At 45.0% G+C, this 18,273-nt stretch overlaps 1 protein-coding gene across 1 annotated transcript in view; it reads left to right on the top strand.

Moving 5' to 3' along the window:
- Nucleotides 1-671: 671 nt before the first annotated feature.
- The window catches only part of RFX8 (regulatory factor X8), a gene marked incomplete at both ends in the record, with an annotated part of 32,354 nt that continues 14,752 nt past the window's right edge, over nt 672-18,273 (top strand). The window contains 7 exons of the mRNA XM_084279972.1: nt 672-1,189; nt 5,054-5,177; nt 8,193-8,254; nt 9,748-9,834; nt 12,948-13,101; nt 16,331-16,408; nt 16,903-17,016. Coding sequence (XP_084136098.1) covers nt 672-1,189; nt 5,054-5,177; nt 8,193-8,254; nt 9,748-9,834; nt 12,948-13,101; nt 16,331-16,408; nt 16,903-17,016 — 1,137 coding nt within the window. The remainder of the gene's footprint in view (nt 1,190-5,053; nt 5,178-8,192; nt 8,255-9,747; nt 9,835-12,947; nt 13,102-16,330; nt 16,409-16,902; nt 17,017-18,273) is intronic.

The raw sequence follows: 18,273 nt of genomic DNA, 5'->3' as shown, positions 1-18,273 counted from the left end.
TTTGCAGGGGTATTTGCTGTGTAAACTGCAAATTTGCTGTGTAACCTGCAAATACTCCTGTATTAAACTATGGAGACATGAAAACAGACAACAACCAAGGACTGTAACTAAGGGAAGCCTCCACAACAGATCACAAAGTATAATTATTGATGACAGATCGGACTGATTACAATGTGTATAACTAACCCATGTTTTGGGCAGATGCAATTTTTAAGTCCTTGGTTCAGAGCCCTGTGAGTGAACAGCATCTTCCCGTGGGGTTCTCAACACATCACGAGCCTTTACAGATTAAAAGCAGCATGTATTATACATGACATCGGCGTGCACCGCTCCTCAAAAGCAAGGTACATTCAGGGACTAGAAAACCAGCAACCTTCCACCATAAATTCCCCTTTCCTGGTCTCCTGTCCCATCCCACGACCCATTATTGTGTCCCATCCCTGTACCCCCCTCCTCCTTTAATATTGCTGCCTACCGACACGCTGGCTGTGGTCATCTTGTCGCAACAAAGCAAGCCAGCCAGTCTGTGTCATACAGTGTGTTTTCAGCGGCTAATTAGCATGAGGAAGCCATGGGAGTTTCTGAGAAGCTGGGCTCCGCTGTAACCCAATGCCATCCACTAGGAAGCTTTTAGAGGCCCCAGCCATGCATAATTTATGCTCGCCAGTCACATGGCGCTGGAGCTCGCTTTGCATAATGGCCACTTGCGATGGAAAAGTGCTTACGGGGTTTTCGGCGGCGCAGACAGCCCTTTCATCTACCTATACCGAAGAGAAATAAGACAATTAGGGGAGTTCGCAGCATTCTTTGTAGAAAACTCTGAAAACAGCCCTTTCAAAGGCGCGCAAAGCCTGTCAAGGCAGCGCGACGCGCGATTCAATCGCACTGCCTTTTTCGGGTGTCCTTGCGCCTCCGGGTTTGCCGGCAAGTGGTTGTCTGAGCCGCAGCTCCTACAGCATCCGGATGTGCCCCCTGGGACTCGGTGCCCCGTAAGGCTGCATGGCGGCTGGCGCTGGCCCCTGAGCCGCAGGTCGCCCCGTCGTAAGGCGAGGAGCTCCTCGGCCCCGGGCAGGGCTGCGCGGCGGGGCGGGGGCCGGGCTGGGTGCGCCTCCGCCCCGCGACCGGGAACCGGCTTCGGCCGCGGCCGCGGCGCGCGGTCACCCGTCGCCTCGCCGGCCGGTACCCAACGGTATGGAACGGCACGGCATGGCAGCGCCCGAGATGGTCAGGAGCAGCCCCAACTCCGTCCTGCACCTCTCCATCATCCAGTGGTGCGTGCTGCCCCCTTCCCTGCCGCCGGGGATGAGGATAGAGCTGGGAGAGGCGGGGTACGGAGGAGGGAGGTGGGGGATGGGGGTGGTGGCCAGGCTGGTCGTACACCCTCACCGGGGAACTCGCAGGTCCTTCCCGGTTGGCTTGCTGCAGGAAAGGCAGGAATCCGACTTCTAACACTGCTGTTTCCTAGGACCAAAGTCTGGTTTGCTGTTCGAAGGCCCCTGTCACCAGGGCAGAGCATAAAAGGATGCCTTGAAAGCAGGAAAATTTCCCTGAAATCCTGTTTCCCATCACAAGTCTTATGGATTGGGTAGTTTGGTGTGGTGGAAATGGGATTTTGTCTCAGCTGACCCACTCGCTGGGATCTGGCTGCCCATCCACTTGCCGTGATGTTGCAGTGCAGATGGTGAGGACCTTCCCTGCCTAGGCCACTCATGGCCAGCATGCTCTTGCCACTCGTGGCTGGTGTGTTTTTCTAGCATGCCACTCAAACCCACCTGGATGCGTTCCTGTGTGATTTAGTCTAGGTGATCCTGCTCTGGCAGGGGGAGTTGGACTAGATGATCTTTTGAGGTCCCTTCCAACTCCTGATGTTCTGGGATTCTGGGTGGCTGCAAGGCTGCACGGCCATTGACACGCTGGCATTCAGAGTAATGCCAAGTGACTGACACTCCCCGAGGTTATGTTTCCTTGAGGTGAAGGTAATGGTTGAACTCCTCAGTGAGACACTTTCCGTGGTGGAGCAAGGTTGTCACCCTCATTTCCTTGTGCTTTGACAAGAGCGTCATCTGCCGTGTGACAGCAAGAGAAGCCAGGGTTACTTTCCTTCTTTCCCCAACCACAGCTGAGTCCAGCTAGTGAAGTGCTGAAAACCTGTGTGAAAAAGTAGCAACACACACAAACAAACTTTTAAGTGGGCAGCAACTACACTTCAGTCTCTTTATCCCTGCTCTTGGTAACACCTGAGCAGTGGGAGTTTGTGTTGTTGCTGTGACATAGATACCATTACTCCCATTTTAAAAGGACTGAAGGAAGGAAGAGAGCCATCCTAGGTCACCCAGCAGGTTTGAGACACTGCATAAAACTGAATCAGAAACGATCCTTGAAAGGGTGGTTATTTATTTTTTTTTCATCAAGACCTTCTGAATGACCTTTTCCTGTTTTGAAAATTTTTAATTATTTTGCTGCATTTTATGGTTGGTGTGCTGACAATAGCAAACCAGATTTTGGTCCAGAAATGGTTTAACAGCAGACTTGGCCACCTGTATAATGGCCTGCCTGCCAAAGGATCACATCTAACAGGTAGCAAACTCCAAAAACCTGGAGTTTCTTCCAATTTTGTTGCCTTTATTAACAGTTTTGCTTTGAGGCATGCCACGAATACTCGGGTGTTGAGAACCTGGGAGCTAATAGGCAAGAAGACAGGCACTGTGCTCTTTGTGGATTTTTTTCCCATGGAATTTTGCATTATGTGTCAGCACTAAGAATGTGGTTGACTGAAAAAAGGTTGGCAGGTTAATAGGCAAAAAAAATTCACAAAATGGAATTCCCAAAATATTTTGTCAATAAATAGTTAAATGCTGAGGCAAACCTATTGGTAGAAACCAGCTACTGAAGCATGAATTAATTTCTGCTGCAGTTCGAATGACTCTTATGGTGTTGTATTAAGGATGAATTTGGACTTAGGTTTAATCTCCTCTGGGACTGCTCAGTTGCGAAGGGTTTTGTGATGGTTGCTCTAGAAGCAACAATCATTTCTGCCTGCTGGGAGGCAGAGCCCAGTCAGGACTCTTATCTAGAATAAATTTCATTTACCTTTCAACCCCATGGCAGAAAATACCTCACTAGTGCAGCAGATCCCTGACCCATGTTGCAGGTTCCTGTTCATGTCTAGCCATGAAACCTTTGTCATGGGGCTGGAGGTGGTGAGGAGCTGGCAGGGAACCTGGCACAGCTCAGCCGCAGCCTGAGCCTCTTGGCTTGGTGGGTGAGATGATCCCCGAGGCAGTAAAACCAAGGCATTTTGGGGGGCTTTTGCTTCACAGAAGGAAACCTGAAGGAGGCTGTCAGCCCTCTTTTTGCAGGCTGGGAGAGTTGGGCTTGTTCAGCCCAGAGAAGAGAAGGCTTTGGGAAGACCTTATAAGCGGCCTGCCAGTACCTGAAGGGGCCTACAGGAAAGATGGAGAATGGCTGTTTATCAGGGATTGCAGTGATAGGACAAGGGGTAATGGCTCTAAGATGAAGGAAGGCAGATTTAGATTAGATGCCAGGAAGAGATTCTTCCCTGTGAGGGCAGTGAGGCCCTGGCTCAGGCTGCCCAGAGAAACTGTGGCTATCCCCTCCCTGGCAGTGTTTAAGGCCAGGATGGATGGGGCTTTGGGCAAGCTGGTCTGGTGGAAGGTGTCCCTGCCCATGGCAGGCAGGGTGGAAGGCTTTGAGGCCCCTTCCCTCCCAAACCTGTCTGTGATTCTGTGATTCCCCAGAGAGATGGCATGAATGAAAGGTGAGGTAGACACGATCAAACTGGACAGCAATCACAGGCTTACTCAGTCTGCTCTAGCAAGCCAGCTCACCAAAGACCTTACCCCCTATGTACTGCCCAGAACAGGTAACACAGAAAGATAAGCACTGCATTGCCTGAAATCAGGCTATTGATAAATCAGAGGATTTATCCTAACTGGCTTACCTCGCCTGGTGATTATGAACAGTCTGCTTTCCCAACCAACTCAACTATCAGTACAGACACAGTGAGTAACTGGCACTGTGCTGCACTAGCATTCAGCTGATAAATTAGTTGAATATGGGTAAATCATTTGGTATAACGGAAGCAGAGTCATGGTAAGAAAACACTCTCATGTGATATGCATTTGTGCTTTGAAAAATAATCTCTGTGCTTTTTGCTCCAGCTTTGCTCCTGTGTTTGTACTACAGGAGGCTATTATGACAACCATTGGCATTATCTCATAATTAAAGGGGGTTTTGTTTTGTTTTGTTTTCTGGTGAAGGTAATACTTCAGGCTAATGAGCAACAAAGTTTGCATCTTCCTCAACTTATTCACACAAGGAGTTGCATTACTTGGCTATGACCATTCTGATGAGTAGGATAAGTAAGGGATTTGGCCAAAGGATGAATAGTTAAAACACCTGAACGTTTTTCAGTCTGGGCTGTTCTGTTACATAGTAACTGTAAAGGAAAATTCTGTTTTCTCTTATTGAACTTGTGCTAAAATCAGTGAGATTGTATAAGAATGGAAATTGCTTCTTCATAGTTTGTGCACTCTCCATCACAAAACATTATATTGTTCGTTTTAGGTGGAAAAATGCTCCTATTATTTTCTTCAGCATAGCAAAGACATCTCTAATTAGAAGATCAAAGTTACACCCTGTGATATACCAACAGTTACCATATGAGAGATGCTAATTCTTTCTGTATTTGTGTTACTGTTATAATTATACTACTAAGTCGTATTTTTTTAATTGAATATTATGAGATCTAGTTAATTTCCTAGAAGAGTCTCATAGGACCTCTCCTACACTTCGGAAACAAGGAAAGTAGAACTTTAACAGTTATAAGCAAAAATATGAAAATGTATACATTTTTTTCCAGAATACAGATTCACATAGAAGTAGTAGCTCTTTTTTTTTTATTCTATGCTGCTATAAAATTTGAATCACTATTACAGAGTACATTGTAAAACTGATGAGCTATTAAAATCAGAAGCTAACAATTCTTTCTAATTCCAACATAAACCTTTTTCCTTTTTATTTTTTTTTAAAGGATATCTGATAATTTCTATTTGTGTAAAGGATGCACTATACCTCGTTCGCTACTATATGAATTGTATGTGGAAAACTGCAATCCAAATTCCAAGAATCGAGTAAATTCAGCCACCTTTGGAAAGGTACAGAGTAAATAGGATAGATAAGATAAGAAGCAGGTATGCCTGAACAGAAAATCTGATGATCAAATATACATACTTCATGTCAAAAGAGATCAAATAACAGAGGAGAATGAATATGTTATATATTATGCTTGTGTCTTTTCGGATATATTTCTGGTGAGTCCTCATGTAGGCACAGTTATACTAGAGAAGAATAGTGTTCTTTGTGGTGGAGTTAATTTTCTTTAGTGAACTGGTAGATGTTACTCTAGCAAAGATTTCTTTAGCCAAAATGTTTTAGGTAGCTTTACCAGGGTAAACAGCACAAGGTTAATAAACTAATCCCAAGGAACTGTTTCTTCCATCCTTGAAAGACTCCTTTGGTAGTTACATAATTTAATACTCCACTTTTTCAGTATACTTGGGGAGATTTTGCTCCAAACACACACAAAAAAAGTTGTTACAGAATCACCCAAGCAAAACAATTGCAGATGTAAAACCCAATCTCCTTCAAACAGTTCCACTCTTCCAATACAAACAACCCGCAAAACAATTACCACTTAGAAATCCCAATTGCAACAAACAGTCATGGCTATTCAACTTTATTTAACAAATTAAGGAAGGTAGAATGCCTTGTGATTCTGTGAGTGCCCGTGGTAGGAGCTACTAAACACTGTTTTAACACAAAACCAAAATAATTTCAGTAAAAATTGTACCTGAAATCAATTTAATTTGTGCAGATAACTTCATTTTATGAATCATTTATCTCAATTCAGCTGAATCTAATTTCATTTAATGGGTAAGTTAAATCAGTCTTACTTAAAATTAAGATTTGAGTGAATGATCCAGCATGATTTATTACAAGAGCTTAATGGATCATCACCCATTAGCCAAGCTCGTGGGTAGAATTTGCCTGGCTGAGGGTAGATGCCTGCTGTGAAGCTAGTCACCTTAAAATCTCCTTGTAGTCAACAGAGAGGAATAAGCAGTTGCATGCAATTCTTCTCACCATAAATGAGTCATCTCTGGCAACTCAGATGAGATGGGTCTCAGAACTGCTTGTTTTTCTCCATTGACTACAGACTCTGCAGTGACTGGCTTAGACATCTCTACCTTGTAGCCACGTAGTTAAGGTTAATCCCATCCTGCCCATACATTTCAGGTGCTCCAGCATGACTGAGTTACCACCTGTAAGCTCAACCTTTTTGTGGTTTGAGTTAATGCATTTTGCTTTTAAGTTGGGACAGGCATGGGTGAAGCATGAGTCTGGTCACGCAGGGGAGCTTAGCTGATGAGCCATAGCTGCCGTATGGTTGGTGCTCACAACCATTTGCTCACAGCCTTAACCGACCCAGTGTGTTGCCATGCAAGTTAACACATCCCAAGTGAGCAAGCTGGGGTACAGCTCCCCAACAGCTTGCAATGGTCTGTCCTTCTGCAGCAGGAGGTGGGACTGTGTGGCGAGAGGCTGAGGAGGGTGGGAATTGTGGCACCGCTGATTTAAACATAGGGTGCACATGTAATTGGTTACCACAGCCTAGCTAATGGGTTGAGCTATTAATAATTCATCAAACTGTTGTAACCTGATTGCGTTACATGCATGTGGACTGTAAGGACTTCTGCAGTCAAACCCTGTGTGAATCAAACTGTGGTGTTTTACAACACATCTAATCTCACCTGACCTATCCCTCTGCTCAGATACACCACTGTCTCTGTAGTAGAGGCAGTGGGAAGAAGTATGTGTCTTATGCCACAGAAGCCCCAGTTTTGTAGGCTGTCACTTTAGGAAAATGGGATTATGCTAACATACCAGTTTGAGAAAGGGAGCCAGCTGATCTGGGTGCATGCAGAACATGCAAAGAACAGGACTACACCACTAAAACTGGAGGTGCACATTACTGTGAGTGAGGGAAATTTGTCCTTTATCAGGTCTTTGGACCAGCAAAGGCCACATAACAGAGAGTCCAAGCTTTGTAATGATGAGTGGAGGCTCCTCTCACTCTCACTAACTCAGTCCTCTGTTCCTGCTACACAGGGAATGTTACCTTCAACTGAACCAGGTTAGTCTCTGTCTTCACAGGACAGGTCATGCAGAATAATCACAGTCAAGTGGATTATTATCATAGAACCACAGGCAGGTTTGGGTTGGAAGGGGCCTCAAAGCCCATCTAGTTCCAATCCCCCTGCCATGGGCAGGGACACCCTTCACTAGACTGGGTTGCCCAAAGCTCCACCCAACCTGGCCGTGAACACTGCCAGAGAGGGGGCAGCCACAGCTTCTCTGGACAGCCTGGGCCAGGGCCTTGCCACCCTCACAGGGAAGGATTTCTTCCTTGTGTCTAATCTAAATTTCCCCTCCTTATGCTTTAGGCCATTACCCCTCATCCTGTCACCCCATGCCCTTGTGAGCAGCTTTTCTGTAGGCCCCCTTTGGATACTGGCAGGCTGTATTACCCTGACAGTATCTTATTACTCTGTAGGGCCTAACCTCAACAGATGCTGCGTGACCTCAGTTCACATTTACCACCACAGTGGTCAAAAGGTTGCTTTGCAGCTTGATGATTCAGGTCCTTTGAAAACAGTCAGGCCCTATCCTGCAAGTAGTCCTTGCAAGAGTGAGTGGGAAGGCTAATTCCCTTGTTTGAGTAAGTCCAACTTGAATAAGTAAGGCCTGCGGGACTGGCAGATTACTGGAGAATCACGGCATCTATGAGTTTGATGTACCCCACATGACTGCAGGTTGTCTCCTGGTGCGTGCACTGACTGTGTTTTGGTGCAAGGTAAAACAGACTAGTCGCAAAAAATACCCACCCAAGGGAGGTAACTCCCTAAAATCACTTAGCTTTCGGTCCGCCGAAGCCTGACTGAGTTCAGTTCAAGAGTTACCACTTGAGAGGTATGTAAGAACAGGTATTAGCCTGCAGATGATGAAAAGCAACGGAAGTGATTCAGGAGGGAAAAAATACAGCAGATAAGTTTCTGTGTTTTAGAATGAACTTAGCAAGTATCTTGACTTTTCCATTTGCCTTTTTTCAGCTCGTTCGGTTAGTTTTCCCGTGCCTGGGGACAAGAAGGCTGGGTACAAGAGGGAGTACCAGGTATTGGGTTTGCTTCCTTTGTTTAAAGAAGTTAATTGTAACTGTTCCACTAACATTATAAAATGTCTGAACTTTCAGCTCCAGCACTGTAATACAGCAACTGAATTGTTGCTGACAAATCTGTAATACATCACAAGATGCAGAGTGTCACCAAAACCATTAAAATAGAGTTAATCCCATGAAAATCGCCACATTAGAGCTGCTTTTGTAGGACATGAATTCCAGATCAGACTGGGTTTGGTTTTGGTTTTTTTAATTTGTATTGGCTATTACAGGATGGTGTGCATGAGGCATCTGCCAGACATCACAACCTTACTCAGAGCTCTTGAGACACCTGGTCAGGAAAGCCCAGTTCCATGATGCACGGGGGTGGCAGTTGTGATTAATGTCTGTGTTGTGCTTTTCATCCTTGCACATATCTGTATGACCATCAGCATGTACTGGTGGTCAACGGAAATGTTGTAAACAGTTTAAAACCATCTAAATCACACCACCTCAGATCCTCTCCTACATTCCTCTCTTCTTCTAGAGCATGGAGAGATCAATACTCTTTCATTGATTCAATGACCAAAGTTACAATCACACTCTGAACATCCAGACTGGAAAAAGAGATGTATTAAAGGCATTGAGACACGGTAATTTTACAAGCATTTTGGGTAGCTGTCAAGTACTGGTGTAGAGACTGACATGCCCTTACTTGATCTAAGACTTTTCTCCACCAGTCCGGACTTGCTATCAGCTTGATCCACTGAGATCCTTTAATTTGGGAGTGCCTCACCACAGACACTCCCAGGCTTCTCATAGCTGGCAGGATTTGGGACAGTGCGTGATAGCCCCCAGCCTCCATGCTCTTCTTTTTTCCCATCAGCAGAAGGTGAACTTCTGCCAGCTGCTGGTGGCCCAACACCACTGCACTGCTGCCTCGGCTTCCCAGGGACCCAGCCCTCAAGAGGCACCTGGTAGCCCCTGGCTAGCAGGAACAGCGACTCCCCTGCTCTCTCATCCAGCTTGGGATAAACTTTAGAGAACATCTGGAGGATTTCTTGGGTGTTAGGTAGCCATGACCACCGACAGGCCACCCAGTCCTTAAACCACTGTGAGTCGTTGTGGTTACAACCTCACTGAGTCTTTCAACTTCTACAGGGACACAGGGTCCTCTATCAGCTGGACTCTGGTCCCTGACTTCATTAAGTGTCCTGTGCAAATCTGTTGTACCCCATGCACCATCTTAGGTTTGATTGTTTAGAAAAAGGTATCATTCCAGGGCAAAAACTGTTAAAAAGAGCTTGTGAGGAGTTTGTGCAATTACCTTCTGTTGGGGAAAATGCATTTTCAACAAACTTTGAAAACCCACAAATATAGCTTCTTTTATTTTTTTTTAAACTTGCGTAAGTAGGATTATCATCTACTTTCCAAGGAGCAATATGAGTTATCTACTGACTTCTTGAAAATCATATGTGCCTGTCAGTCTGTAAATTTGTTTTATTTTCTAGGTACCATTATGATGGAATAACTATCAAGAACAGCTCTTCCTTCTATGCACATTATTGCTTGCTTCTGTCTGAAAAAAAGTATTACAGGTTTGTTTTTTTAAAAAGGTTTTACTCATGTCACAGGAAAGCCTGTCTATTGCCTGTATAGAAAAGTCTGTAAATCATCAGTTGGTCATTGACCACGGTATTTTATTTTTCTTCTTACACATGCTATAAAAGTGCTGTGACCTAATAGAGAAGCCCCAATTTGAAAATGTGCCCTGCCTAATCAGACTTCCTCAAATTGGATGTTTTAGCCATGCAGACTTGTGCCAAACCAAAGAGGGGAGCTTAATATATTGAGACTCTAGATGGGAACTCAGACAAGCATCCTGACAGATGCTTCATGACATTGTTGCACCTTCCATATTAAACAGGGGGCTGAAGAGACATGTATTCCCATTTGAATGCGCTGTTTTGGAGACTCCAACATGCAATCATGTTATCTGGGGTGTTTTGCTGCTTGAAGCAGTGAGGCATATTACTTTGAAACTCCTTCTTTCACTTTGTTTAAAATTTCAGACTTTTAAATCCAACTCTTGTAAGGAAACAGCATCGAGAAAATATATCAGATGAGTATAAATTAATTGCAGAAAGGAAAAGTCAGAAAGTAACCAGTGAGACACTTTGGCAGACTAAACTGTAGACCTGAGCACGTTCCTGTTGTGAGACAGCGAGGAAGAGTTCTCGTGGCTAAGCTCATGGTTGAGATAAACAAACCACAGGCTTGTGCTTCTCCTCGGGAAATGGGAAGGGAAATGCTGCCACCTCTTAGCAGCTTTACACTCCTTTTTAAATGCACAGAAGGAAAATAGGTGCAGCCTATGCCTTGGACTTTGGAGACCAGGCTCATATCCTTTCTCTCTTACAGAGTTGTACACGACTTTACTCTGTACACAGAGAAGTTCTGTACTTTTGGTTTCCATTCTATACAATGGAGATGTAGCCTTTTTCTACAGCATGAGTGTTAAAGGGATACAAGTTGGTCTAGTATGCATCCAGACATTCTGGTGATGGTGAAAGGTGTTTCAGTGCCTGTGATATCTTAGCTGGTGGCTGCTAATTGAATGCAGGCTCTGTGAGAGAATGGAAAAATTATACCCATAGGTCTGTTGCCCTTCCTCCATGGGTTTTACAGCAGAGTAATGTTGCAGAAGTCCATAGAATTAACAATGGCAAAGAATGGGACAGACAGAGGATCAGGTTCTGTAGATGATCAAATGGCAATTGGGTGTTTTGAGAGCAAACAAATTATTCATAGGCAACTTGAGGCTTGTTTCCCACAAGACCCTTACTGAAGTGACATCCCTCGTTACCCATGCACCCAGTATAACCAGAAGGGCCTAAGATTTGACATCCCTAACAAGGACGTCTTGGCCACTGTTCAAGAAGTGTTGAAAGTCTCTGACTGAGTCTCTGCTGGCCCATCTTCTTCAGGGAGAGGCATTTCCCCAAAGTGTCACTTCAAAACAGAGATCTCACTGGGCATAGTAGGAGAGTTTCCAGTTCTTGAATTGTTGCCCTTTTTCCTCCCAGCGTAGAAGCATGCTGAAAAATGACAAAAGTAGGAGGAACCAAAGAAGCAATGTGGGCTAAGTGCAGGCCAGGTGCAGGAATAAAGCCTTTACCTACTGCTGGGAGCCAGAAGAACCACATATTCAAGCAGATCTTGTGTCCTTGGCACCCCTCATGGAAACGAGACATGCTCCCTGCCAGGCTGTGGGACGGACTATAACCCATGTTTAACCGTAGGGGAGCCGCTGCACTGGCTGCTGATCTCCCTCTCCTCCACCAGCTGCCAGAGGTGCCAGCCTGGTCACCTAAAACCCCTGCATTTCATTTGGTGAAACCAAGGAAAGGGAGGCAGACAGAACCAGACATCTGGTGACCTTCTTAGAATAACCTTTCAGATTTGAAAAAAATTCAGAATATAAAGATCATATTCAGGGAGAGATCATCTTTCTAGTTGTGGTGGAGAAGTCTCTTAACTACAAATGTATCGTGTCTGATGCTTCCTTCAGTGAAGGCAGTCATGAGAAGTTGCTAAGCTGATGTGCAAAGCCAGACAGCTGAAATGAGAACAGCTCTAAATGCAGCCACATGTCCCTGTCCCCAGCCCATGTGTGCAGCCACAGCACCTGGGTAGCTGGGAGTCGCAATGACTTCTTGTGCCTGCCAAAGGGCAGCAGGGGAAAAGAAAAGGAGAGAAAGCAAAAAAAAAAAAAACCCACAAGAGATGCGTGGATGGCACAGTTTTAAAATATAACAATAATTTAGGCCCCCTACAAAATAAGCAGCAGCTGCGACCAAGGAAGTACTGAGTTTTGTACGTTCTTTGCAAATAAGTAGGAACACAACAAAGAAATACCTCACCTTTACTGTCCTCTCAGTACAGTTCAATGCTTTTTGAAATCACAATTAATTTTTCATGATCCCATGAAGTTGATAAAACCAGCAATGGCAAATAATTCTAGATTTTTTTTTTTAATTGGCAAACTGAAATTTAGAAAAAGAGTAATGAAAAGACTGAAGATTTTTCTACCTGCAATAACTATTGCTCCCTCCCATGCCTGGACAGTGTCCAACACACAGATGCTTCTTCTGTTGCATCTACCTGAGGGGAAGGTGGAGCTGGGAGCCCAGTTAGGAGGCCAAGGAATCCACCCAACCTGTGGGTTGGTGAAGAAAGGGAGGGTTTCAAAACTATGATCTGCTGCCTCTAATTAGCATAAAGAATATTTCTTGGTCATATTGAGATAGTCAGCAATTGACATGGTGCTGGTAGTGAGGAACTGGGACTGTGAAGGGTCTGGCAGGTTGTCAGCTTCATTTACTTGGTGTCCTAGTAATGACAGTGTGATTATAATGGTTTGCCTTTCGCTACAAAGATGGCATTTGCCTGTTGATAGTCAGCATGACCTTGGATGTGTTGGTGGCTGAGTTGGAGCGTGGTCACACGAGGGGCGATGAGGATACTCTTATACAGCACCTGTGAGCTGCTTCATTTAGAAATCTTGGATTTTTTGAAGATTAGTGTAGCATAGCTCTGCTGGTGATGTTAGGAAAGCAGTGTAAATAAAGACAACTGTACTTAATGAGGCCTTCAAATGGCTTACAGAGACTTAAGGGAATATGGTGTTTACTGATTTGTGTTACAACAGGTCGTCCTCTAGAAATGGGAATTTTGAGAACAAGCTCTTCCAAAATTTGCACTTGGTCTGGCAGATCATGGAGGCTTGGAGCATGGCAGTGCTAAAAAATGGCAGTGAATTTTGTCTTCGTAAGAGTTACTTTATGACTCTAGTAATAGGGAAGGTTTGGGCTTCTGACTTCCTAGTGAAGCAAACCCATACTTTTTTAATAAAAAAAGGCTGTTATGATTTTAGTAAATTAGTTTTTCTAATCTCAGTGCGATCTAGCAGTCAACAGCACACACATTCACCACCCTCCTTGCTTTCATATTCCCTTTGTCCTTCGCCTTCACCGCCTCTGTTAGTCTTGTCATCATCCCCACCATCCTATCCCCCATTTTAGCTCTAGTTCCCACCTCACACGATCATCTGCAAGAGACAACGCTGAGACTCCTTGAGATTTTGCTGCCACACTTCTTCTCCTTCTCCCACCCACCTCTTGTTGTTTGTGTCCCGTCTTTACCCAGGCACCGCTCTCCAGGGGAGGTGAGCAGCCCTGACCAGCAGCCAAGCACCTCTGCGGGCATCGGGTGAGTCCGAACGCTCTTTGCTAACAACGGGAGCGTGGAGATGCTTCCGTAGGTATTTGGGGTTAGTTGTCACCCAGCTCCCAGCTGGCTGCTGGGGCGCGGCAGGACCCACGCAGCAGCCCTTTTCGCACCTTGCAGTCCCTGGGAGGGGGGAGCGGGGATCCAGCCTGCCGTGGGAGCCAGCCCACTGGAGGAAAGCGATGCTGATACATGTTGCCATAGCAGCAGCAGCAGAAGATACAGCTGGCCGCCTTCTCAGGCAGCGCAGGAGCTGGAAAATATTCATTAATTTTGTTTCACGGGCTTTAGAAATCTGCAGGAAGGACCCATTTCAGAGAAGCGTTACAAAACATCTCTACTTGCACATTCTTTCCTTTGTCCAGCCACCAGCCTTAAAATATCTAGGAGAAAGAGTTGGTATCATGACCAAACATACCCAAGAGGAATGTCACACCCTGCCTTGGGCAGCCAGTGTGGCTGTTTCACTCGAGCACTGCCTTCATGGCAGAGAGTAGCAGCAGGGGGAAAGGTAATTTTTCAGGTCACAAGGGTCAGTGCTGTGAGGAGCATGAGGAGGCATTTTCAGCAGCTCGAGTTTCCAAGCAGATAAGCTGTTACTCTTTCTCTCCCACTCCTTCAGGATGTGTGGTGGTACCCTGGCTTATAGCACATCTGGTTGTAGCCAGGATCTGGTTGCATAGCCCGAGTGTTGGCGGTCACCAGTGGAAGCACATTTTGTACTAAGCCCAAGCTTATCACCCTTCTGAAACAGCCTGGTCCAAAAGGACTCTGGAGTTTGATGACTTCACAGGCAGCGAGCAGGTGTCAGCAGCAGATGGGGGCTTGACTGGAGGAATCCAACTCTCACAGCACGCCCCTCTTCCTAGCAACATTGCCTCTCCCTCCTGTAGGATTAGCATCAGCAAAACAAGCAGGGAGAGAGGTGGGAGATGGGAGAGCAAGAAAGCAGCCCATTGCGCATCCCTGGTTTTCAGCCAAAAGCCAGTTGTCAGACCTTTGCAGGCCCGGGGTGAATTCTGACTGTGGGGAACACAACGGTGGGCTCGCAAAGTAAACAGGGAACAACTGGGCAAAAAATGCCATCTGAACTGATAGGGGGTGCAGGAAATGGAATTGCTGTGAAATCAAAGCACAGGGAGGATTGTGCTTTCATTATTTGCATGTTCATAATTATTATTATCATTATTATTCCAAATGAATTGCAACAACAAACACAAGCCCATGATTTTGCAGGAAGTCAGAAGGCCCCACACTGTTAGATGGTTAATACCTCACCATCTTTATAATGTGTCTTACCATTAAGAAATTGATCTTCTGGCATGTGCAAAATGGTGGGGCTGCTGAATGGCAGGCAAGAGAGCGAGTTTTTCTTCCCCATGCACCAGCCTAGTGCACTCTCTCCTGTGTGAGCTCATTTTCTTACTAAATACAGAATAAATTGGTGGACTTTTAAAAGTTTTTGCTTTGTTTTGTTTTGTTTTTCCTGTTGCATGTTTTACCACACTGGAAATACCAGCAGCTTTGGACAGGAGGCTTGTTACAAGAGCAATAGCCGAAAGAAGAGAACAGTGAGTTTCAGATACATTAGACGTATGACAAAATCTCTGTGTCTTTAATTAGAACTGCTATATAACGGGCTTTGATGAAATACAGTTAACACACCATACTCTTTGAAATCATATTTTTCTGTGTAATCCCACTAAATGTTTACCTTCCCCAAATATTTTTGTTGCCTGAACATTGGCTCAAATAACTTAATCTGTGCGGAGAGGAGAAATGGTGACAGAGAGCCCAGGTTTTGAGCATTAGGGGAGTTAGTGGGGCACAACCTCCCTCGCCTGTGGGTAACAGCACCTCATGCTGCTGAGCCGGTGTCTTTTCCATGAGCTCAGAGTTTATTGGTATGATAAGTATTTAAATAGAAGGAAATTATTAAGAAGCAAGAACAGAACCCCCCCTGCTCACCAAAAAGGGCAGGTGCGAGGCTAACCTGCGGCAGTTCTCCCACAAGTCTGCCGTCATGGGATGGCACTGGGGTTGTTGGAAGTCAGCAGAGCATGAGCAAGAAACTTATGTGGATCAAAGTAGAGGCAAAAAGAGGTGTGGAAAAACAAAGAGGGGAGGATGGATGTCTCTCTGATTTTAACAGAGTGTTCGGGTTGTGGTCATGAGCGCTCTGAAGTGGATGTAATGACAGCTGATGAGAAATGTGCTGTCACCCCGACAGCAGAGCCAGCTATCTGTGGCCTTATTTAGAAAGTTACAAACTGGGGCATGAGTGCTATAGAAAATATAAGTGGAAGATCTGTACAGCATTAAATATTCACTGGTTTTGAAAAGAAGTTCACGTGCTGTTGAGGATTTAAATATTTAGTCAGCCATGCTTGTTTCTTTCAGCCACCCCTACTTTCTAAAAAAGAAAAAGACAAACACTTCTCCAAAGAAATGTATCTTATTGAAAAGTTGGGTTATACAATTTCAAGAAAATACTTAACACCTTTAACAGAACTGACAAGATAATTGTGATCTCTTATCTCTTTTTTTAAAATTTATTTTATTGTTCAAAATAAATTCCAGTGCATTGAGAGCACGAATTTGGACTGTTCTCCATCTGCCATTTATCTGAAGACTGAACAGGAGAGTTTTCAGTACTCTTGGCCTGGATTCAGCAGATTCTATCTTTGGGAGCAAGAGCTAGGGAAGAAATACCCCTATGAAATGGTACGTTCAAGCATTCAGTCATCAAAGTGAGTTAGCTCTTTGCTGGTGAGATCTTGCTGTACCCTCTCTTTTTGGTCACAGGTCGTACTGCTTGCCAATGAGTACTACAGCTATTGTCAAGACATTTTGAGTATGGTGAGAAAGGGCGAGCTTGACAAGGTATGCCTTTGCTTTGATAGCACTCCTCCTGACCACAGCAAACAACTCAAGGGAGATAAGATTGTTTCCATGTAGCTTATTTGCTTGGTGGCTTGATCTAAGGTGGATGATAATTTATAGACAAAAGGAGCATTCAGTCGAATCATTGGGGGATTCCTAATTAACACAACGTGCTCTGAGAATCTGTGTTTGTAGGCGCATCCTGAGCGTTCCCGATGCACCAACAAGTCTGAGTGCAGCACAAAGCACAAGGCCACGGACCCAGATCTTTCATTATCTCTGCACATCCATGGCACAATTCTCCTTTTCTACGTGCCTTGCGAGGTTCAGCTCCCATTTAGGCTGGAGCCCAGCCAGAAGGGGCTCGGGCAAAGACCCCAGCTCCATGGTCATGTCTCTGCTTCTGTCCTTACGTGGTTGTTTTACTGAATTATGCTTTGCATTTCACATGAGTGTAAAATCAGTGAAAATTTATAAAGGACTTTGTGTGACAGGTGGAAGGCTGTATTACATCATTCTGGAGGTCTCTGCAGCTCGAAGGAAAAATGCTGATGTCCTTTCCAGACATATGCCAGCTGTTCAAAAGCTATGATAGGCAGCTATTCAAGGTATGGTAGACACACTGGTTTGCTGTAATTGTTAGTATGTGTTTGCATCCTTTTGGTAGTTCTACCTGAGGAGAAGGGTCAGTTGCTTCTTGTGTGCCTCACGGTGGGACTTTCATTAGTGCCTCGAGTCTGTTCTTTGGCTTCTTCTGGGATGGCACAGTTTGGATTTTGAAAGGAGACAGTGGGATTTGAGGTATCTTACATTGCTTTGAAAGTCCCTAACATCAATGTTATAAACCTTATGGGGTTCTGACATGAGGTTATGTGACTGGAAGTTTGATTGATAACTGTTTTCCAAATTACCAGGAATTATTCTTCCTTTGAGAACACTAATGCACTTATCAGTGACATTCTACATGGAAATATGCAGTATTCTGATCAAAATAATTTGCTGCTTATTTACAGCAGGTCATTAAGTAGTGTCTAGTAATTAATTCAGGAAACTACATTTATTGTTAGGATCTTTCTCCTTCTGCTAATCAATGTAGCTTACTTATTGCTTAATTGGAAGGACAAAAAAGGGCCCTCTCTAGATCTACATTCAAAGAATCAATATGACTTTGTTTCATGCTGCTGTAAATACCTGTAGTACACCAATCATTTTGTGGTGGGCTGACCTGACCCTGGCTGGAGGCCAAGTGCCCACCAAAGCTGCTCTGTCACTCCTCAGATAGACAGGGAAGAGAAAATATAAAGAAAAGCTTGTGGGTTGAAATAAAGACAGGGAGAGAACCTTCACTAATTACTGTCATGGCAAAGCAGGCTCAACTTGGGAAAATTAATTTATTACCAAACAAACCACAGTAGAGTAATGAGAAATAAAACCAAATCTTCAAAGGCCTTCCCCCACCCCTCCCTTCTTCCTGGGTACAACTTCTCTCCCGATTTCTCTTCCTCCTCCCCCCCCAAGCAGCGCAAGAGGATGGGGAATGGGAGTTGCAGTCAGTTCTACATACATTTCTGCCCCTCCTTCCTCCTCATGGGGAGGGCTCCTCACACTCTTCCCCTGCTCCAGCCTTGGGTCCCTCTCACAGGAGACAGTTCTCTATGAACTTCTCCAATGTTAGTCCTTCCCGTGGGGGTTTCGGTTCTTCATGAACTGCTCCAGTGTGACTTCTGTGGGGTGCAGGAACAGACTGATCCAGCGTGGGTCACCCATGGCATCACAAGTCCCCCAGCAAACCAGCTCCTGTTTGGGCTGCTCTCTCCATGCATCCACAGGTCCCACCAGTAGCTTGCTCCAGCATGGGCTTCCCA

This window comes from Gallinula chloropus (genome assembly GCF_964237585.1).
Source record: "Gallinula chloropus genome assembly, chromosome: 1".
In the NCBI taxonomy this organism is placed as follows: domain Eukaryota; kingdom Metazoa; phylum Chordata; class Aves; order Gruiformes; family Rallidae; genus Gallinula; species Gallinula chloropus.
The sequence above is the reverse complement of the archived record's forward strand: the minus strand, read 5'-3'. Positions and strand labels throughout refer to the sequence as shown.